General features: G+C 44.1%; 1 protein-coding gene across 3 annotated transcripts in view; it reads right to left on the reverse strand.

The window, feature by feature from the left end:
• Positions 1-1,517: 1,517 nt before the first annotated feature.
• COLGALT2 (collagen beta(1-O)galactosyltransferase 2) overlaps positions 1,518-20,095 on the reverse strand; it is a 117,190-nt gene continuing 98,612 nt past the window's right edge. For all 3 annotated transcript variants that reach the window (XM_025430071.3, XM_025430069.3, XM_025430070.3), the window contains exons 7-12: positions 18,782-18,858; positions 14,673-14,779; positions 12,088-12,220; positions 10,849-10,976; positions 7,231-7,437; positions 1,518-5,478 (exon numbers count right to left, since the gene is read on the reverse strand). In XM_025430071.3, coding sequence (XP_025285856.1) covers positions 5,202-5,478; positions 7,231-7,437; positions 10,849-10,976; positions 12,088-12,220; positions 14,673-14,779; positions 18,782-18,858 — 929 coding nt within the window. In that variant the 3' untranslated portion in view covers positions 1,518-5,201. The remainder of the gene's footprint in view (positions 5,479-7,230; positions 7,438-10,848; positions 10,977-12,087; positions 12,221-14,672; positions 14,780-18,781; positions 18,859-20,095) is intronic.

Here is a 20,095-nt window from a genome sequence, read left to right on the forward strand (position 1 = left end):
GGAGAAGCAGGCTCCACGCAGGGAGCCCGACGCGGGACTCGAACCCGGGTCTCTAGGATCCCGCCCCAGGCCGAAGGCAGGCACTTGATTGCTGAGCCCCCGGGCGTCCCTAAGGGCCAGCGGTTTTCAAAGCAGCCGAGACTCTGCAGGTCACACCATCAACACTTAGACACCTCAGCTCCTGCCCGGGGTGGCGCATGGGGGGCCTCCCTAAACTGCCGGGTCTCTTTTGGGAGAGGACGCTTTGCCGTTATTTTCTGAGCTCTTCTGAAGACCTCAGTGCGCTGCCACCACGCTCTGATCAAATTCTCCAGCGTGTGACCAGCCTCCGCCAGGACGGGCCACCCCAGAGGAGCCGCCTCTGGACCCGCGGGGGCTGCGGGGGCTGCGAGTCAGCTCTGCAGGCCTTGGAATTACTCCAACGTGAGATTTTATTAAAACGCCCATTCCAGCGGCAGCCGAGCCCGAGAAACTACAGGGAGGGACATAAAAACAAACCTAGCAAATTAAAAATAAAGAGAAACCAATGTGCAGAGGTGATCCTTCATTCTTTCCACCCTCTTTGCGGGCAGATGGGAGGATGGCTTTGGGCTGGTGCGGCTCAGCTGGTGTCAGCCAAGCGACCCGAGCAAAGATCATCCCAAGGATTAATACAGCTACGGATGGAAGCAAAAATATGGGCCATTTTAGGTAAATTCACAGAGCAGAAGGGAGCCATTCTCCAGCCCAATAGCACATTTTAATGAAGTTACTTGCCTTGGGATCCTATTTAGTGTTGAAGGATTCTGTCCATAAATTCTTCCTGAAAGTTCGCCTCAACTCTTCAGGCTGTGATTCCAGCCACAGCCTCTTGTCTGAGCTCCTGAGAGGAGGAGGCACCGTTTTCTGTGTAATCTACGATAATGCACTAAACCCCACCAGCGTTACTTCTGTCTTTTCCAATGAGGCAAAAAGGACTTCCTGGCCACCCTGAGTCAGACTCTTGATCCTTGTCCCACTGCGCTGCGTTGACTCAAGGCCGTCGTCAGTCGGCTCACCCACAGGCCTCCTCATGTGCCACTGCCCCTTCGTGGTCCTGGTCCTCCTCCCTCTACCACGTTTAATCAGAACATCCTGGGAGGGAAGGTTCTTTCTAAAATTACAAACTTCCCCACAAACATAAAACATGGGCATAGCGATTATTTCCAAGGCTGCCTGTTCCTGGGTTCCTTTGTCACCGTGACATGCTATTTTCTTATCAAATGACTAGCCTCATTTTGACCCTCACTTTGTCATTAGTTAACTCTTCAGTGAATTGGTTACTTGTCAGTCATGGGTAACACTTTTTTTTTTTTTTTGTAAGGTAGGCTCCACACCCAACTCACAACCATAAGATCAAGACCTGAGCCGAGCTCAAGAGCTGGGTGCTCGGCCTACTGAGCCTCCCCGGCACCCCGCTCGTAGCTATCACTTCTGGATCGTTTCTCTCCCACTCTGTTTACTTGGGGAGAATGTCTCAAAAGCACATTGTAGAAGCCTTTTGGGAAGACTTCTCTTTATTTTACACTTTATTTCATCACCATTAGGGAAAAAGATCCTCGAATTTGTAGCTGAAGGGGAACTTCTCTTGTTTTAGACACCAGTGTTTTACTGGAAACCTCCGCATATCTGTCAGGAAAGTAACCAAGAATTCTCCCAGAAACAAAGTTCTCTTCATTTGTGACAGGTGATAACCCAGGGAGGAAGGGTAGCTGACTTACCTTGTCATTGTGATCGGGTCTCAATCTTATTTCCTGTCACCAACCCCAACACAACCCCGACTTCTCAGAACCTCCAGGCCCCCATCACTCCCCAGCAGGCCCCTTCCCAGCCCCTTCTCAGTGCCTAGAAAGCATCCCCACCCACCATACTCAACCCTCCTCCTTCTTTTGAAGGCTCATTCATGTCCCCAAAGCCAACACAACTGTCACCTTCCCGGCCACCTTCCCAACAAAGCTGCCCATCAGTCTTCCTCAGCAGAACCGGGTTCTCTGAGGTCCTGTAGCCCATTTTGTTCCTGTCCCTGAAACAAAGCCTTCCTGCTTGGGTGGCTGCTCCCCTGGACTGTGGAGCCTCCAGCAGTGGGGAACTTCCCTCATCCTCTGAGCATCTTAGTGTCCAGCACAGGGCCTGAAATAGGGCCATGCTCCCATCTGGTTGGGGGAGGCTTGATCTGAAATTCAAGGGGTCACAGAGGCCAACATGGATTCTCTCTCGCTCCTTTTTTTTTTTTTTTTTCTCCCCAGGATACAGTCTTATAGTCTTGGACGGCATCTCTCAATGAATGGTGAGTCTCACCTATAGCACAATAATACAAGATGGGCCTTTCCTTGCCACCCTCCCACTGGGGACTCCTGATTTTCCATAGCCCAGAAAATGATTCCACTTACCCACCTCCACCCAGCAGGCTAAAACAACAACTCCCACTGGACAGGAAGGTTGGTGACCACCCTTTCTTGTTCACTATGGGGGTGAGCAGCACCCATGGCCTCCGACATCCTCGGCCTAGTGCAGAACTGGAAGCTCCACTGGCACTGGCCAGTGGTCAATGTTGGCAGAGCCAGTGAACAATCACAATGTTGAGCTATTTTTTTTTTAATTTTTCACAAAGATCTCTAGAAGGCAAGTAGTTTATCGTTTCTCCTCCCTGAAATGACACAGCACGATAGACAGTGTAGGATGCTGCGATGCCGGCTCTTTCCTGTCCTCCGGAGTTCCTGCAGCACGCCCCAGGGAACCCAAAGCAGGGCCCATGCAGTGTGGCCTCTGCAAGTCCTAGGTGCTCAGTCCATGCTCAGCAGCACCAGCACTGCTAAAGTCAAGCTCATCGTTCAGAAGGTCCCACCTTGGGTCCCAAGATCCAGAGATGGATCCAGGTGGGGGTTCCAGACAGGGTTTAACTTCCAAAGGCAAAGAGCAGGTGCCACAGCCGGAGATAAAGGCCACTGACACTGCTAAGGGCAAATGTCACGACTTAAGACGAGAGTGGAGACAGGAAGTAAATGAGGTCAAGGAACCCCTGGATTGTTGAAGAGACGGCTTTTTAAAAACAAACGCGGTGTGCAGAGCACAATGTTCACAACAAAACAGCGCTGCTTGAGATCCCAGACCCAAGCAGGCGGAAGCAAAGGCTGGGCTAACGGAGCCAGAACTTTATTCACAGTAGAACAGTCCTAATCTAAAATTCTAGAATTTAAGACCAATATCTTTTAAGAATGAGAATTCATAAACCCATCAGACCAGCTGACAGTAAAAGGGAAAAAAAAATTCTCCACTAAACAAAACCACACAAAAGTCAATTCAATCTTTCTCCACCCGCAACCTCCCGACCACCTCCGACCCTATTAAAAAAAATACATCATGAAAGTCAGGCACACTTGCACACACTCAAATATGCAAACAAAATTCAAAAATACCCAAGGAAACCTTGGAGATCACCTAAGGGTTTTTCACTAGCTCCCCAGATGCTCTTTTTTGTTTTTTTGTTTTGTTTTGTTTTGTTTTTTTAGAAAAGAAAAAGAGGCTCTGACAGGTATGTCTAAGCAGTAAAGACTGAAGTGGGCTGAGATCCCCTTCCTCAGCCTCCCTGCCTCCTAGTCAATGCGGAAGAATATGGACAGTGAGTCAAGAAGGAAGCCGAGGCTGGTGTGGTGTGGAAGGTGAGTGGCCTTGCTGTCCTGCGGCCTGGGGGTGTCACCAGGGAGCGGGGCTGGGTTTACCCAGCAACCCTGCCCGGGAGCTCTGCTCCAAGGCGTGAAGCCCGGGGAGGAGTGTGTGGGGAGGGTATTTCTGGAAGCAGAGTTTTACTGCTTGCAGGCGGGCGAACACAAACCTGAGGCGAAGCATCATGAGAGATCTTGAGCATCACAGATTGTGGAATTGGCACAGAAGGTAGCCCAACACTGCACCTTCCTGGAAAATCAATCCATGAGGAAAGCAGAGAGGTCCTCTGCCTGGGATGCTGGCTCCGAGAGCTTCCCTGGTTGTTGGCCTCAATCAGTTGATCGGTCCATTATTTCTGAGCAAGTTCTGTCATCCGAAATGGAAGAGCATTTGTTTCCAGATGGTGAGACTCTCCCACTCAACAGGCCTCCCTGGAAGAGCCAGGCTGGGAAATGCAAGAGAACCAGATCTCACACTCACTACTCCCCAGGGTGCTAGGAAAGCTTGAAGAATCTGTTTCTATGCCCAATCCTACAGATATTTCCCCCACATTTTGTAGAATAAATAATTCAAAATAGAACGAAAGATCCAGGCAAGGACAGTTGCTGGCCTGAAAATGCGCTCTGCCTCTTAGCAGTGACTCATAAAACTCACACTCACAATTCACGCCCAGCCTCAGGCGTGAAGGGGAGAGTGTGGCAGGCCACAGAGGCACAGTGACCCCTGGGACAGAAGTTAGGACACCGGCCCGAATCCCCTTATATATTAAATTTCTCTTCATAAATAGAGCATCTGAACTCGAGTGACCACAGTAAAAGGCCAAAGTCTGAGTTCTTTTTTCCTCCAATATCTACACAAACCTTCAAATATCTACTAAACTCTACCCACATGGCAAACTTGATGCCTCATGATGAGAGCTTCAATCGCCATGATAGTCAAAGGCCAAGTCTCAGACAGACCCAAATACTCATCCCTATTGGATAACGAGGACTACGATGAACAGCTCGCTTCGGCTCATCACAGAATTCCTTTAAACCGAAGCCCAAATTAATTTGATCTTAAATGATCTGGTCCCCCTGACCTATAAACTTGTTAGGTGCACAAGTTTTCAAGGTCACACTTATGATAGAAAACAGGCCCGAGACCAATGGATGTGATCCGGTTGGCTCGGCTGCCTTGCTTGCCCACTTACAGATGTGACTACCTTCCTCAGGGGTGAGTGTCTGGGCCATACTGTTCATTCTTAATGTGGGAAGCAGTAGCATATGGATAATACACTGAGGGGCTAGGTATCTGGATTGGGGTTTGTCTCGATGGTTGCCAGGAAACTGATCTTCTAACCATCCTAGGAAATTTGGGTTAAGTTTCCCTCTTATCCTCCCCTGTCAAGAATATATTAATTTTGCTCAATCACAGTAGACCACTTTGATTAGATGACGGGGGCCACTAAAAGAAACTGGAGCAAACAGATGAATAGCCCATTAGAAAAATCAAGGGTGGTGAATTTCCCCTTGGAGGCTTCATAGCTCATCCTTCGAAGGCACAGTGTCCACGGAGGTTGGCGACGGCAGGGCCTCTGTGTTCTTGGCGTTGCGGTGGATGTGACTTTGCTTCCGGGACTTCCAGGAATGGGTCCTATCCCAATCGGTGGCCACTGTCTCATTGTCCCAGATGGTCGAGGTCTCTGTGTCACTCAGATACCCCGGCTGGCCCGTGTAGTGTGTGGGGTAGATGAGCAAGGGTTCGGCAGAGAAGGCTTTTAGGTCCCTGGATTCATAATACTCCTTGTACTCAGCTCTGCAAACAAGAGGTATATGGGTGCGTGAGAGGGTAGGACATTTAGAGAACAGAGGAAAAGAGCAGAGGGGTCCTGCTGGTTGTCTCTTACACTGGCATGGATGCCTTCGATTATTTTTAAAGTTGTGTCCTTTGTGGAAAAGTTTAGTCTACAAACACAATAAAAATTTCTTTAAAAGCCTTCAGAGGAGGGGCCCCTGGGGTGGCTCAGTGGTTGAGCGTCTGCCTTCGGCTTAGGTCGTGACCCCAGGGTCCTGGGATCAAGTCCCACATCAGGATCTCCATGGGGAGCCTGCTTCTCCCTCTGCCTGTGTCTCTGCCTCTCTCTCTCTCTCTGTGTTTCTCATGAATAAATAAATAAAATCTTAAAAAAAAAAAAAACAGCTTCTAGATGATCTAAACAAACACACAAAGAGAAAGGTCAGGATAGTTCTGTTATATTTGGATAGACTTGTTTAAAAGATGAATTTTAGGTCTTACTCTAAAAGCTGAGTGGAACATAACAATAGATAAATGTGATCACTTTGTGGAAGATGCCCTGTTCCTGGATTAATAAATTAGTTGAGATCTGAGCAGCAGGGGTGGGATAAGTGACACAGTGTAGGCTTGGAGGCATGCCAACTTGGCTTTGCATCCCTCCTCCCTGTGGGTATAAAGGGGACAGTGACTCGGCCTCCCCTCCCTCCCCCAGGCTCCTGCGCAGATTATACGAGTGGTCTGCTCCGCCCCTAGCTCAGTCAGTGCTCCGTGGGTGTCAGTTTCCCTTCTGTTACAAGGATGGTGGTTGGCCTCCCTGTTCCTGTGAGGACGCAGATACAAAGTCAGTTGTATCGAAGAGGGTGAGGAGCTAGCTCCAACTGAGGACAGGAGACAAAATGAACGAGACGCAGGACAGGAATTCTCAACCACTCAGATAAAGCCCATCTAGTAAGGAGATCACCCGGCAACTGAGAGAAGGAGCAGAGGCTAGAACCTGGTTTCCTGTTCCTTAATGAATTTAGGACTCATTGATTGAGAAGCTATTATGTGTAGAGTTTGGACGAGGCTCTAAGGACACAGGGTTGTGAGACTCTTCCTGCCTCAATGGGCTCACAGGTTACTGGGGAGACGGACAGGTAAGCCACCAACTTCCATACCCTTCGAACAATGCTAGCTTAGAGTAAGCTCCGGTGTTATGGGAACCCTGAGCATCGTCCTGCCTTCTTCCAGAGATGCCCCACTCAAAGGCCACTTCCACCCTTCCTGAGCCTCTAACACACCTCAGTGACTGCAGGTGTCACAGCCATCACGAGGACTGTTCACAAGTCTGAATTCCTGACCAGACTGTGAGCTCTGCGAAGAGGGGGGCCCTTGCCAGGCCAACAAGCATCCCCAGTGGACTGAGAAGTGAACTGAACTGAAAACTTTAAGGTGCTCAGGAAGATGGCCTTCAACTCCAGGTGTACAAGTTTACCAAAAAAAGGTGAAAAACCAGGAGAGGACCGAGCATCTTATGTCCAGTTAAACTACATACTGGGTATTACAGAAGACCCCTATGAAAGATTCACCGTTTCTGCCTCAGCTTCCCCTTCTGTATAAGGGGGTAATCATTACACTCAGGTCAGCCTCTCTGAGTCATGATTCTGGAAAGATCATTGAGGAAAGGAGTACAGCTTTAGAAACTACCATGTACTGCCAAGAAACTGAGTACCATAATATATGAGCAGGGATTGGGGGGTGCCCATGCCAGGCAGGCAGTGCAGGGAGACTCACACAGGATGCTTGTTGTACATGATTGGCAGGAACTCGTCCACTGGCAGCATCTTCCCAAAAGGATCGGCTCCAACCAGTTTCTGTGCTCCTTCCAGAGAGATGACATAGCCCAGAGTCCAGTAGGAGTAGTCGGCTTCGACCAGATTTCCCACATTGGGCACTGCTTTCTCTGGCTCCTTCACCTGCATCCTCTTCCTACCGATGTAGCTAAAAGGAAGCAGACAGAGGAGAAACACTCCCATGTGAATATTAGACATCTGTAAGAACCGAGCATGGGTTTGCAGATAGTTCTTGAAAGCTTGGACCAACGGCGTCTAACATCCAAAGTATCCCACCACAGAGCACGCCCCATCCACCCACTATGACTGTCATCTGCCATGAACGGGGCCACTTTGCTGGCTCCATTTATCAACATCCCAACTGCTCTTGTCTAGCACAGGCCTCCAGCCTGGAAGTCAAATTATAACTAAAAGATCACTTGGATCATTTTTGCAAAGATGGCAAGGGACTGCCAGCTGTGTTTACAGAGGTTGGAAGTAGACAAAAAAAAAAAAAAAAAAAAGGGCCAGATGTGAGATCCTGAGTTTTCAAGTCTCTAGAGTCTCAGTCTGATGTTCTTTGGGGCAGCCCTCCAGATGCTGACAAAAAAGGATGTGGGAGAGAAACAGTCTGTGGTAAAAGACCAAGGAACCCGGTGGCCCCAAGGGGGTCCTTCCTGGGGAGAATGAGTGACAAAGCCTGCCTGGCTTTCTCTTCCTCAAGCGCAACTAAGCTCTGCCCTTTGTTCTAAGAAAAGCACCCAGGCTGGTCCTTTCCTCCTCGGACACAGGATATACCCTCCGCCATTCCAGTGTTCCCACAGGCTACCCGTGGATCTATGATCCCTCACTTTTGTCTGGAACTTGTCTGTCTTCTACTTTCCTGGAGCAAGTTGAGGAGGTAAGGGCTTCCTGCCTGGAGGCAAAGCTGACTTCCTCTATTTTGTCTTAAAATGATCTCATTCAACAGTTAAAGGATTCCTCTTGTCAAAACATCCCACGATTTGTAGAATAAGTCATTGTTCACCTTCTCAGGAATCAAACACAGATCCTCTCAGCCACTGTCCCTTGAGACTACAGAGTCTGAATCTCTCTCATGTACCATCAAGTGGAAGAGAAACTCCCACTGAGCATTTGACATGTGGCTAGAAATTTTAAAAGAAAACTGAAGATGTGTAAAATATTTTTTCCATTAAACAAAACTGTTTCCGTAGGACTACAGTTTATTTAAGCAGTTGAAAACTTAGCATCTAGATTAGATTGAAATATGTTGTAAGCATAAAATACATACTGGATGTTAGAGAGGATAGAAAAAAACGTAGGGGCACCTGGGTGGCTCAGTTGGTTTAGTGTCTGACTTGATTTTGGCTCAGGTCATGATCTCAGTGCTGTGAGATCAAGCCCTGTGTTGGGCTCCATGCTGGGTGTGGAGCCTACCTAAGGTTCTCTCTCTCCCTCCCCTTGCCCACACCCCTCTCCCTCTAAAAGAAAGAAAAAAGAAAAACTTAAAAAAATAAAACACAAAAACAAAACCACATAGACTATCGATTGATTATTGATTACATGTTAAATATGGATTACACTTTAAAGTAATAATATTTAGTGGTGTCGGAGTAAATAAAATGTATTATTAAATTCACCTAATGTATTTTTTACCATTTGAATAGGATCACTGGAAAATTTTAAATGACATATGTGGCTCATGTGATATCCCTATTGGATAGCACTGCCCTAGATGATTCCAGTGGCTTGTTCTACTCTTCCTATTTACTATTTCCTTTTCTGGAGAAATCTAACATAGCTGGCATGGACAGTTTATCAGCTTTCATGTTTTGAGCTTCAGTAACTTTAATTTTAGAAAGAGACACATGAAGGGTAGTTGGGTGGCTGAGTTGGTTAAACGATACACTCTTGATTTTGGTTCACATCATGATCTCAGGAACATGAGATGGAGCCCTGCATCGGGCTTTGTGTTAAGCAATAGAGTCTGCTTAAGACTGTTCTTAAGACTCTTCTCTGTCCCTCCACCCCCATCCCCACCCCCACTCATGCTCAAAAAAAAAAAAAAAAAAAAAGGAAAGGAAAAGGTGAAAAATTTGAAACCACTGTCATTCTTTACATAATTGATATCAGTGGAATATTTGGACTTGGCAATCTGTGAAATTTAGGAAAGATTTTTGTTTCTGTGTCCCTATCGTTCCCTATATTCATATCCTTATCCGATCATTGTGCTTTCTTGGATGTGTTGGTAATTTGTCCCAAGAAATGCACCAGCTAAACCACAAGTGGACAAGGACATGTGCCAATCAGAAGCCTTAGACTCCCCAAGTTGAGTCGTCTGATTCCAAGGCTTACGTCAAAGTTGCCTTTGCGGGTCATGTGAGTGTAAAATGGCTTCCAGGCTCCACGCTTGTGAGGTGTAGCCACAGGCTGCAGAGCTATAGACTCAGACTGAGGTGTAGGACTTCTGGAGGTTTATAAGAACAAACAAGGATCCTGAGGGACAGTGCAGAGTCTAATCACATGGCTGACATCTGACAGGGAGCCAGTCTCTTTTTACTACACAGTACTGATTTCTGGGTCTATTCCCCGTGGATTAGTTGAGCCATTACTAGGTTTCTTTTGGGCTCAGAATGGTATGTTTTCTGAGAGAACAAGTATTCCACCTGGACCCATAGTTAACTTTCCCTAGGAGGATGGGAGGAGTAGGGACAGCTGGTCTGCTGTGGCCACTCCAAAGGAATGGGCTCTGATTTGATGAAATTGCCTTTGACACACAGCTGGGAAGTGTACATAATGCTTGGGAACATTCTGCCTCATTGGAGATAAGGATAAAGTGTCATTTGATTTAAAAAGAAAATGAAAGAGAGAGGGAGAGGGAGAAAGAGATGGGGAGAGGGGCAGGGGGAGGAGAGAAAGACAGAAACAGAAACAGAGATTTAATTCCCAGAGACAGCTCTCAGAGCATTAACTAAATGTCAGTTCGCAACCAGCATTACCCTGTAAGCCTGGTTTTCCTATGACAGCCTCTGACCCTCCATCAAACCCAGCTTAGTGTTATTATTGTTTGCACGCTCCCCTTCCCAAGAATGGCACTCTCAGCCCCCATCCTGTCAGGCTACAGAGGAAATCTGCTCTCAAGTGTGACACAGGACTTGTGCCCTTGAGCGAATGCCACTCCCCTCTCTCTTCACACCTCTCCATGCACCTGTTGCTTCACTGGTGGGATTTCTGCTGTGCTCTCACATGAGTGCTCAGTCTGAAGACACTTGAGCAGCAGGCAGGCTCCCGGTCTCACAAAGAATCTCCCACAGTTTCCTTCTCAGTCCATAGAGTATATAGATGGAGAAACCACAAAGAATCTCCCACAGTTTCCTTCTCAGTCCATAGAGTATATAGATGGAGAAACCAGGGCCTATTCTCCACTCTTTTCTTGTTTCTGGGGGCATTTTATGGAGAGATAACCCAGAAAGTGGAAACATGAGCTGTTGTCCTATCAGCTGGGGAGATGGGGCTCATTGCCCTTTGAAAAGGACTGAATCCTCTCAGTCCTCTGGGATAAGCTTGCCTTGTAACTTACATCAGTTCCCAATCCAGCTGAGCCTGGTCGATGTCATCCATCAGCTTCATCAGCTTCTTCTTAAACTGATGTTCAAAGCGCACGTCGTCCTCAATGACAAGAGTCTTCTCCAGCTCCCGGTCAATTACCTGTAAAGGTCATCAGTGGTAAGAGACCCCATGAGAAGTCTGATGCCTATTTATTAGATAAACATAGATTAAAAGGTCAAGAGTATGGTAGCATAGGATGTAATAGCTCAAAACTGGAATCTAAGCAAATGCCACCAACAGTAGAGCAGATAGATAAACTGGGGTATGTTTACAGCAATGAGGATGTATGATCTATGATTAAATGCAATGTTATAGATGAATTTCACAAATGTAATACTGAGAGGATATACCTCAATACCCTATGGTTCCATTCACATAAACTGAAGTACAAAAGCAGACAAACTGTTCTGTGCTGTTTGAAGTCAAGATGGTGTTTACCCTTGGGTCCTGTTCCCTAGAAGGAAATATGACAAGGTACTTCTAGGGTGCTGGTAACCTGCTTCTTGGTCTGGGTGTGGGTTAACATGGCTGTATTGTTTATTCAGTTTGTGAAATTCCATTGGCCTGTATATTATGATCTATTTAATTTTATATGTATCCATTACATTTCATTTAGAGTTTAAAGGAAAAAAAAGATAGGCATAGACTCTGTCAAAGTGGGAAGGCATTCACGGGGCCCTTCTTGAGGTACTTTCTCTTTTCTTATGGGAACTGACCCTTCATCAAGAACTCCAATACCTCCATCCATCAATGTCGGATCTCTAAGCCATGGGTTCAAGTCCTGGTTTTGCCACTTCTTACCTAGACAGATATTTAATTATTTTCTCTTGGGTAAAATGGGCCTATGCCTCCTGACCCACTTTATATGATTTCTGTGTGACTTCTTGTATGAAATCATTTAATAAATGAGAACATGCTACATGCACGCAATATAAGGCATTCCTACTAAGGATAAGGACACACCAAAAAGGAGTATGGTTTCTTGAACATGGGGATCTTCCCCTGTTACCATCCCAAGTGGCCACAAGGCTACCTCTCCCTGTTTATTGCCAGCCTTGTGTCAGAGGGAGACATGAGGCAACAGAAACTTCCAAGCATACTTCCAGAACAGGTATGGGTTCACTTCATATCTGGCCCTAATTCATTTACAAAGTTCCACTCTCCATCCTCCTCATTACAAAGCTGCATATCTAAATAAAGCATTATTTACCTCTTTCCAGACAGAGTAGTGGCTGAGAAAGCAGCCAATTTCACCCCTAGTTAGAGGTCTTGAGGAGTAGGGATCTCGATATCCAGGTAGCATTTCAATATTCAGGGCCTTCAGCTGGCTTGTGTTGAGTGCCCTGCACAACAGAGAACATGTCTGCAAATTAACAAGTTGAGACGTCCCCACTACAGAAGCCAGAAAGAGTTCTGGATGTTCCTCAGAGCCCTCTGCACATTGGGGAAGACTTCTCAGGTTTCCTATCACTCCTCAAGAGCTCCTCAGGGTTAATTCATGGCAGCATTGCAAGTTTTGCAAAGACAAGAGGGTGTCTTATACTTGGTATATGCCTCACAATTGCCAATGTAGTTCTAAATATCACCTGTTTTTTTGACAGCTTTGAAAAAGTATTTTCCTGGGGATCCCTGGGTGGCTCAGCTGTTTAGTGCCTGCCTTCGGCCCAGGGCCTGATCCTGGAATTCTGAGATTGAGTCCCACATCAGGCTACCTGCATGGAGCCTGCTTCTCCCTCTGCCTGTGTCTCTGCCTCTCTCTCATGAATAAATAAATAAAATCTTTAAAAAAGAAAAAGTAATTTCCTAATGAAGGAAAGTGGCTAACAGCATTAAATACTGGAGAGGATGAGGACAGGAAAGAACTGTGTACATGTGTGTCTTTCTTTTGAACCTAAATTAAAAAAAAAAAGTTAAGAATAAAAGTAGCAGAGACGAGCTTGTGAGCAGGAGAGAAGTGACTCACTATAGGTCTATCTAGTTGATCTACAGATTCAATGCAATTCCTATCAATATTCCAGCTCTCTTTTTGTGTAAAATGACAAGCTAAAATTCATATGGAAATACAAGGGACCTAAAATAGCTTAAACCATCTTGTAAAGGAATAACAAAGTTAAAGGACTCAGACTTCCTTACATATAAAGGTACAGTCCTCATGACAATGTGGTATCAACATAGGAATTAACATAATCAATGGAATTGAGTTGAGAGTATAGAAATCAACCCTTTTGTTTGTAGTCAATTGATTTTGACAAGGGTGACAACAATTCAATGGGAGGGAGAATAGTCTTTTTTACAAATGGTTAATCTCTTAACAAAGATACTCAAACTGTGTAAAAGAAGGAATTAGAATCCCTACCTCACACCATATAAAAAACTAACTCAAAATGGAGAAAAATTCAATGTGAAAATATATGCGTAAAACTATAAAACTCTTAGAAGAAAGACAGAAATAAGTCTTTGCGACTTTGGATTTGTCAATGGATTCTTAGATATGACATCAAAAGCACAAGTAACAACAAAAACATATACTGGACTTCATCGAAATTAAAAACTTTTGTTTTGTAATGACACCATCATGAATTGAAAAGACAACACACAGCATGAGAGAAAATATTTGCAAATGATATATCTGACAAGAGACTTGTATGAGAAACAAATTAAGAATTCTCACAATTCAACTAGTTTCCCCTGGTCTATGTGGCCTATAAATAAAATTTGGGCTCCTAGGTATCTGAAGCAGTGGTTTCCAAACTCTAGTGCACCAAAGAACAGGATTGCCAGATTTAGCAAGTAAAACAGAACATTCAGTCAAATTTAAATTTCATATAAATAATGAATAATTTCTTAGTATAAGTAAGCCCGTGCAATGTTTGGGACAAATTTAACTGAGTGTCCTATATTTTATGTGGTAACCTTACCTCAGAAACACCTTGAGGCGTCTTAAATGCAGAATCCCAGATCCAGCCCTAGAGATCATGATTCAGCAGCCCTGGGCTGGAACTCAGGGAAGCTGCTCTCTTAATCGTGGAGACTCTGACATGGGTGTCCAGGCCACATTTTGAGAAACATTGATGAAATTCTCTAAAAGGCATAAGAAGCTTCACAATAGCTTCTAGCCAAACTCCTCAGAGCCTTTATATTCCAAACTAACACAAAACATGGAACTGCAAGTTTTGCAAAAATCTATACCTTGAAATAAAGTGTCAAATAGAAGGGCAATGGAAAGCAAAATAAAGCAAAATAATAAACAACAGCAATAACAAAACTCTTGAAAGAATTCAACCAAGTTCCCTTTGTGACTTTCCTGCCATATTCCTGGGAAAGATGATTAGCCCAGGCAGTCTATGGCAAGATCTCACGCAACAGGATATATAGATCATTATGCATTTTTCCTCACTGATTTTCCTCAGGTGGCCCAAGTTTGGACATTATGCTCTAAATCAGGTTCTGAATGCAACTCTAACTGCATTCTTTCCAATACACCATGGAAAGCTGGTAACTACCACAACCATTGTAAAAACCCCCCGGAGAAAGAGGAAAATTACTTCCACTGTAAGCCTTCAGCATAATTCATTATGGATGGATGGTGAGTGGATTTCAGGCCTACTCTACATGGTGAAATTAACTGAAATGCTGTGAAGATTCATAACGCTTTTCCCAAAGTAGGCTGCATCATAACAATGCGTTTGTCTTCTAATGACACTAGATTCCTCCCATTCAGCACTAACCCTGTCAGAAAGGGCACCTCCCCACTCCAACCACATTTGCAAGGATTCAAGAAAAAACCCAACTCACTTTCCATCCACAGCCTCGACAATCTTGACATCAATCTCCTGCTCATACAGGGTGCGTAACATCCGGTCCCGCCTGTCCTTTCTGCGCTTCAGGTTGATCATGAAGATCTAACACAGGAAGAAAAAAGGAAAAGAAACAGATTATTCAGGTCTTACTTTAGGCTGTTTTAAAAGTTAAGTAAATGTAACTACCAAAGTTTTAGTTAGAATAAGGAGTGGAAAAAATAGGGAAAATCGTGGTGAAGATTTATTTACATTCCATATCAAGTCAAATGATAGTTATCCAAACAGAATTACTTTTGAAACTCAGCCATCTGCAGTGACTTCACCCTCTCTTTGTTTCTCTGATGCCTGTTGGTAGACATGTTTGCCCTGTTCTTGAGATAGGAAGGTTGAAAAAGTTACTCTCAGGAGGCCAAGCGTGAATTAAACCCAAAACATAGAAGACTTAGAAGTAGGAGAGAGTTGGGCAAGTGTATTAGATTTATCAGCAGACCTAGATCTACATCCTATTACTGACTGTTTGCCTTGGCCCAATTCCTATGCCTCAGTATCCTCATCTGTAAAACTGGGGTGATACTGGTCCTATCTCATGGGTTCTAAATATTAGCTATTCTTAGAGTTCATATCCACTGTAAATAAACTTCAAGTCATCCAAAGAATGAGAAAAATCTAGTCTTAACACATTCCTTGCATTTCCAAAGGTTCCAAACAGAATTATCAAGATCTCAATGTTAATAGCTTTGTTGCCAGAATTCTTCAATTCCTCTAGAGACAAGGAAATTTTTCTGAAAGAAGTAAAGAGATGGGGCCCTACTCTTGGAAGTAGCCCTTTGAGGTTACTTGAAGAAAGAAATGAAAAGGCATCATTTCCACATCACAGTAATCCTTGAAGTCCCCCAAAATATGCATTCAGATTTCTTCCCATTAGGGCTGGGTCCATCTGTAGCCCCTCAGCTTAGCCCCTAAATTCCTGAAGACTGCCCTAAACACATACATATCATGAAGCCACTGGAGGGAGTTATGGATAGTGAGACTGTCCTGACTACTCTCAGATTTAAGGAGTCACAGAAGTAACTAAAGACTCACTAATGCTATCACATGTAAATACGTGTATTCATGAAGTCCTTTTGCTACAATCAGTAACAAACTCACTTTGAACATTAAACTAGTCCTCCAAGAGTAAGAGACTTCAGCTGCCAGCAAGAAATACTGATAACACATAGCATGAAAAATAAGAAACCCACAGGAATAAGTTAGATGACATTGACTTCATCCTGACTTAATCACCCAGATGACTCTGAGGAAGACATTGAATGCTTTGGGGTCCACTTCCCTTGTTTGTAAAAGAGGAATTTGAACAACCTTCTCTCCCAAGTATAACACAGATTAAAATGTCTATGATAGGGACTCCTGGGTGGCTCAGTTGTTGAGCATGTGCCTTTAGCTCAGATCGTGATCCTGAGGTCCTGGGATCGAGTCCTGCATCAGGCTCCCTGTGGGGAGCCTGTTTCTCCTTCTTCCTATGTCTCTGCCTCTCTCTGTGTCTCTCATGAGTAAATAAATAAAATCTTTTTTAAAAAGTCTATGATAGGGGATCCCTGGGTGGCTGAGTGGTTTAGCACCTGCCTTTGGCCGAGGGCATGATCCTGGAGTCCCGGGATCGAGTCCCACATCCGGCTCCCGGAATGGAGCCTGCTTCTCCCTCTGCCTGTGTGTCTCTGCCTGTCTCTCTCTCTCTCCCCCTCTCTCTCTATGTCTATCATAAGTAAATAAATAAATATTTTAAAAAATAAAAATAAAAAATAAAAAGTCTATGATATGTTGTTTAGATAAAGCTTGCTTTATGCTGTGTTCAGAAAAAAGAAGAAACTATGTCTTACTTTGTCTTGTAACCAGCCTGGGGTTCAGAATTTACTGGGGGTGAAGCTTTGGTTCATATAGCCATTCTGAATGCAATCGTCAATATGTTCTATGTTTTACTGGATCAAAAATTACACTAAAATTTCAAACTTTTCTTCTGAAATATTCTCATTTCCATCCACTTACAAAGTTCTGGGCAAAGAAACTTATGGGAAAATAAGATGTCCTCTTTAAAGAAACTATCCACCTGATTTAGGGCAAAGTGAATTCGGTGCATCATGATGTCATTATTTCTCTTGGTTACCTGAGTAATTTTTTTAAACATAATTTCTGTGGTACCTCTGTTTGCCTTGTTACTTGGGACTTCATAACTTAATGGGTTGTATTCTTTTACATTTCATGCTTTTCCTGTTTAGAATCACACTGTGATGGGCCATGTTTCATCCCACAATTTTAAAAGATATGGAAAGAAAAGGGCATTTCCTCATGTGAGTACATGGAGCTACCCAAGGTCACTCCAGGAGAACAAAAACAAACCCAAACAAACAAACAAAAACGAACAGAAATACAACAAAAAGTCCCCTCAAACCAGAGACCGCTAGTCTGGGAAGACTTTAGTAAATAATAATTCAGTCCCAGTTTCTTCCAGGACAAGTGCAGTAAAAGTCGTAGCCATGAAGGAAAAACACAGACGGCTTGCTCATACTTAGTGAATAGCAAACAAGAAAGAACCACCTAGCCAAATGCAGCCCAGACACCACCACCAAGGTCATGGAGTACTGGGAGAACTGAAAAGGCCTCTGAAAATCTCCTTTCCACCATCGTATCTCTGTTCTAGAGCCCAGGGTAGTCATTTCCTGCACCTGCATCACCTCTTACAGTTGCCATTTTTAAAAAACTTCTAGGGGTGACCCAGTCCTTACATCCAAAGGGAGGAATAGAGAGAGAAGACCCTGGTTTTGTCCAATTAGATTTCCTTGAGTTTGGTTCTCATAGGAATGTATTTAAACAGAAGAATGAATGTAGGTAAAGACACTTGGGTTCTTTCACCTAGAGATGATGAGGGTTGCAGGGAAGGACAGTTCTAGTAAGAAGTGGAAGCTGGTACAGGGAGTGATGTGGACCAGACTTTTCTGCAGCCTCAATTGTTTTTTAAAAATTATTTGCACTTGATTCTAATTCCTCTCCCCACATGAAAATCATCTCTTCTCCTTCTGCTCTCTGTGGAAACAGCATCATAGCTGCTACCTAACTCTTTTCTACTTAACATTCATGAAATACTTTTTCCCATTACCGAAGCCCAGATCCATGTCAATTTTATAAAAGAAATACCAATGCCCATGCCAACAGCTTTAGATGGCTGTACTTCATGGACATGTATTATATAGCACAAAATGATAAAGCCTTTTCTTTCAATGGAGCTATATGACATAAGAGACCCACAAAAGATTCAGTGACTTGGAATCATACTTGGGGTATTCCCAAGAAGCTGTTGTGTGTAATACAAGAGAGGTATTCTTTATAATCTTGCTTCCTTCTTCATGCAATCAAAACTTTATAATAAATATGGCCCTCGGAGTGCTATTATGGAATTCTTGCCCACTGAAAGGCAGAATTTTACAACAGGTTTCTTTTTTCCTTTTTCTTTTTCCTCTCAACCCTGTCCTCAACATTTTTCCATGGAAGAAAAGCACAGAGAAAATAAAGCACTGGCCATTCCAGAATAGTTTCTATCCACTCGGAAAAAAGTTAAGGTCCTCCAATCCTTAAAACACATATCCTCCTTACCCTTGAATCTTGATAAAAAGGTTTACAAAATATAGCAATATCTGCTCCTAGAATATATAAAATTCACTCATGATTAAATAGTAACTTCTTTCTAACTTAAGGATTTTGCTATGATGCTCCTTAAAAAAACTTTTTTATAGTTGAAACAATATTACATCAGTTTCTCTCTCTCTTTCTTTCCTTCCTTTCTTTTGTAGGCTTGAACTCACAACCCTGAGTCCAAGAGTTGTATGTTGCACTGACGAAGCCAGACAGGTCCCAAATGCTCCTTTTTTAAGGTAAGAAAGCTGAGACACAACAAATACCAGGTCATTTTGCCAAGACCTCAGTGCCTTTTTAGCAGCCAAGCCAGTTTTGCTGGCTCTCAGATGTATGATCAAGCTTCACTCCAATACAAACATGTAATCACACCGTACACATGTACCTGTGTGCACATGTGCACACAGACATCTTTCCTACCTCGTCAAATCCCATCTTGTCTGGATATTTTGGGACACTTGAAACAAACTGAGAGGGTTCCACTGGAGGACCGTCAACTGGAAGACACAAGAAACACACAGAGTGCTTTGTTAGTGAAAGACTCAGTGAACAGAACTCCATCCACACGCCTGATGTCTAGGAGCACAACCTGGATATCTGAGGCAGGGGTTAACTGCTCAGCAGTGCTCCAGGACTGAGCAGCTACACAAGAACCCTGATGGTTTCCAGAACACTTATATGCAGACTGCAATATTTGCTCCATTTCCCTTAAGACTTATCTCCATAAGTGATGGGAGTCAGTCTAGGGTAAATGGGTAAGAGTGAAGGCTTTGGTGTCAGATGATCTGGGTCTGAACTTGATCTGTGAAGGTCTGGAAGAGTTAAGTGACTTCTCCAAGCCTATTTCTCCATGTGGAAAATCAAGATAATAAAAGCATATCTCTTAGGGTGCTGTGAAATTTAAATGAGACATGCATGTAAAGCACTCACCACAGTAAAGCGACAGAGTAAAAACTCAGTAACTTTTAAGCTGTTACTTGCTGTGGCTCATAATGAAAGACCTCGAAAGTAGGCCAGACTTCTTCTAAATAATGTGTTCTCTGTATATTTTAAAGGGGACTAGTCTGGGACTATTTTTATCCCATCCAGGCAGATTTAGCTCCAGGTATGCAAAAGGTCCTTTATTTTAACAGGAACTCGCCTTTGAGGGCTAGCCCGCATCCCAAAACTTGGGACAGGGCTAACAGGTAAATTTCCAGGTGGGAGGGACACTGCATCTTAAGCAATAAAAGATTTATTTATTTGATACTCCAAAAAAAGTTTTCACTACAAACTATACATTTGAAAGTTGGGTAGCAATGCTGAGTGGAGAATCTGGAAAGGTCTTGAAGACTTCTGGAATTGCAAATCCAAAATACTCATTTGATTTTCCTTAAAGGGGTAATACAAAGAAAACACAGTGAGAGCTGGTCGCTCGGGTGGTTTGAGGTGGTTTGAGGTGGTGATGGCCATCACTACTATTCAGCAGTACCCATCTCTCCTGTTCCAGGCAGATGAGAGGAATCATTTCCTCACCCTTAAAGTTGGTCATGGCCTTGTGAACTGCTGCTTCTCAGCTCTCCAAGCCCTCTTTCCACCTCTGCCCTGGCCCACCACAATGGTCACAGTAGCAGATGTTGATAACGGAGAAGCCACACATTTGAAGCAGCCTAGAATGATGTGCCAACATATGGAGGACAGCTGCCCGGAAGGACGCCAAGACCACTGCGGACTTTGCATAGCAAGAAATACTCC

This window comes from Canis lupus, chromosome 7 (assembly GCF_003254725.2).
Source record: "Canis lupus dingo isolate Sandy chromosome 7, ASM325472v2, whole genome shotgun sequence".
Taxonomy (NCBI): Eukaryota; Metazoa; Chordata; class Mammalia; order Carnivora; family Canidae; genus Canis; species Canis lupus.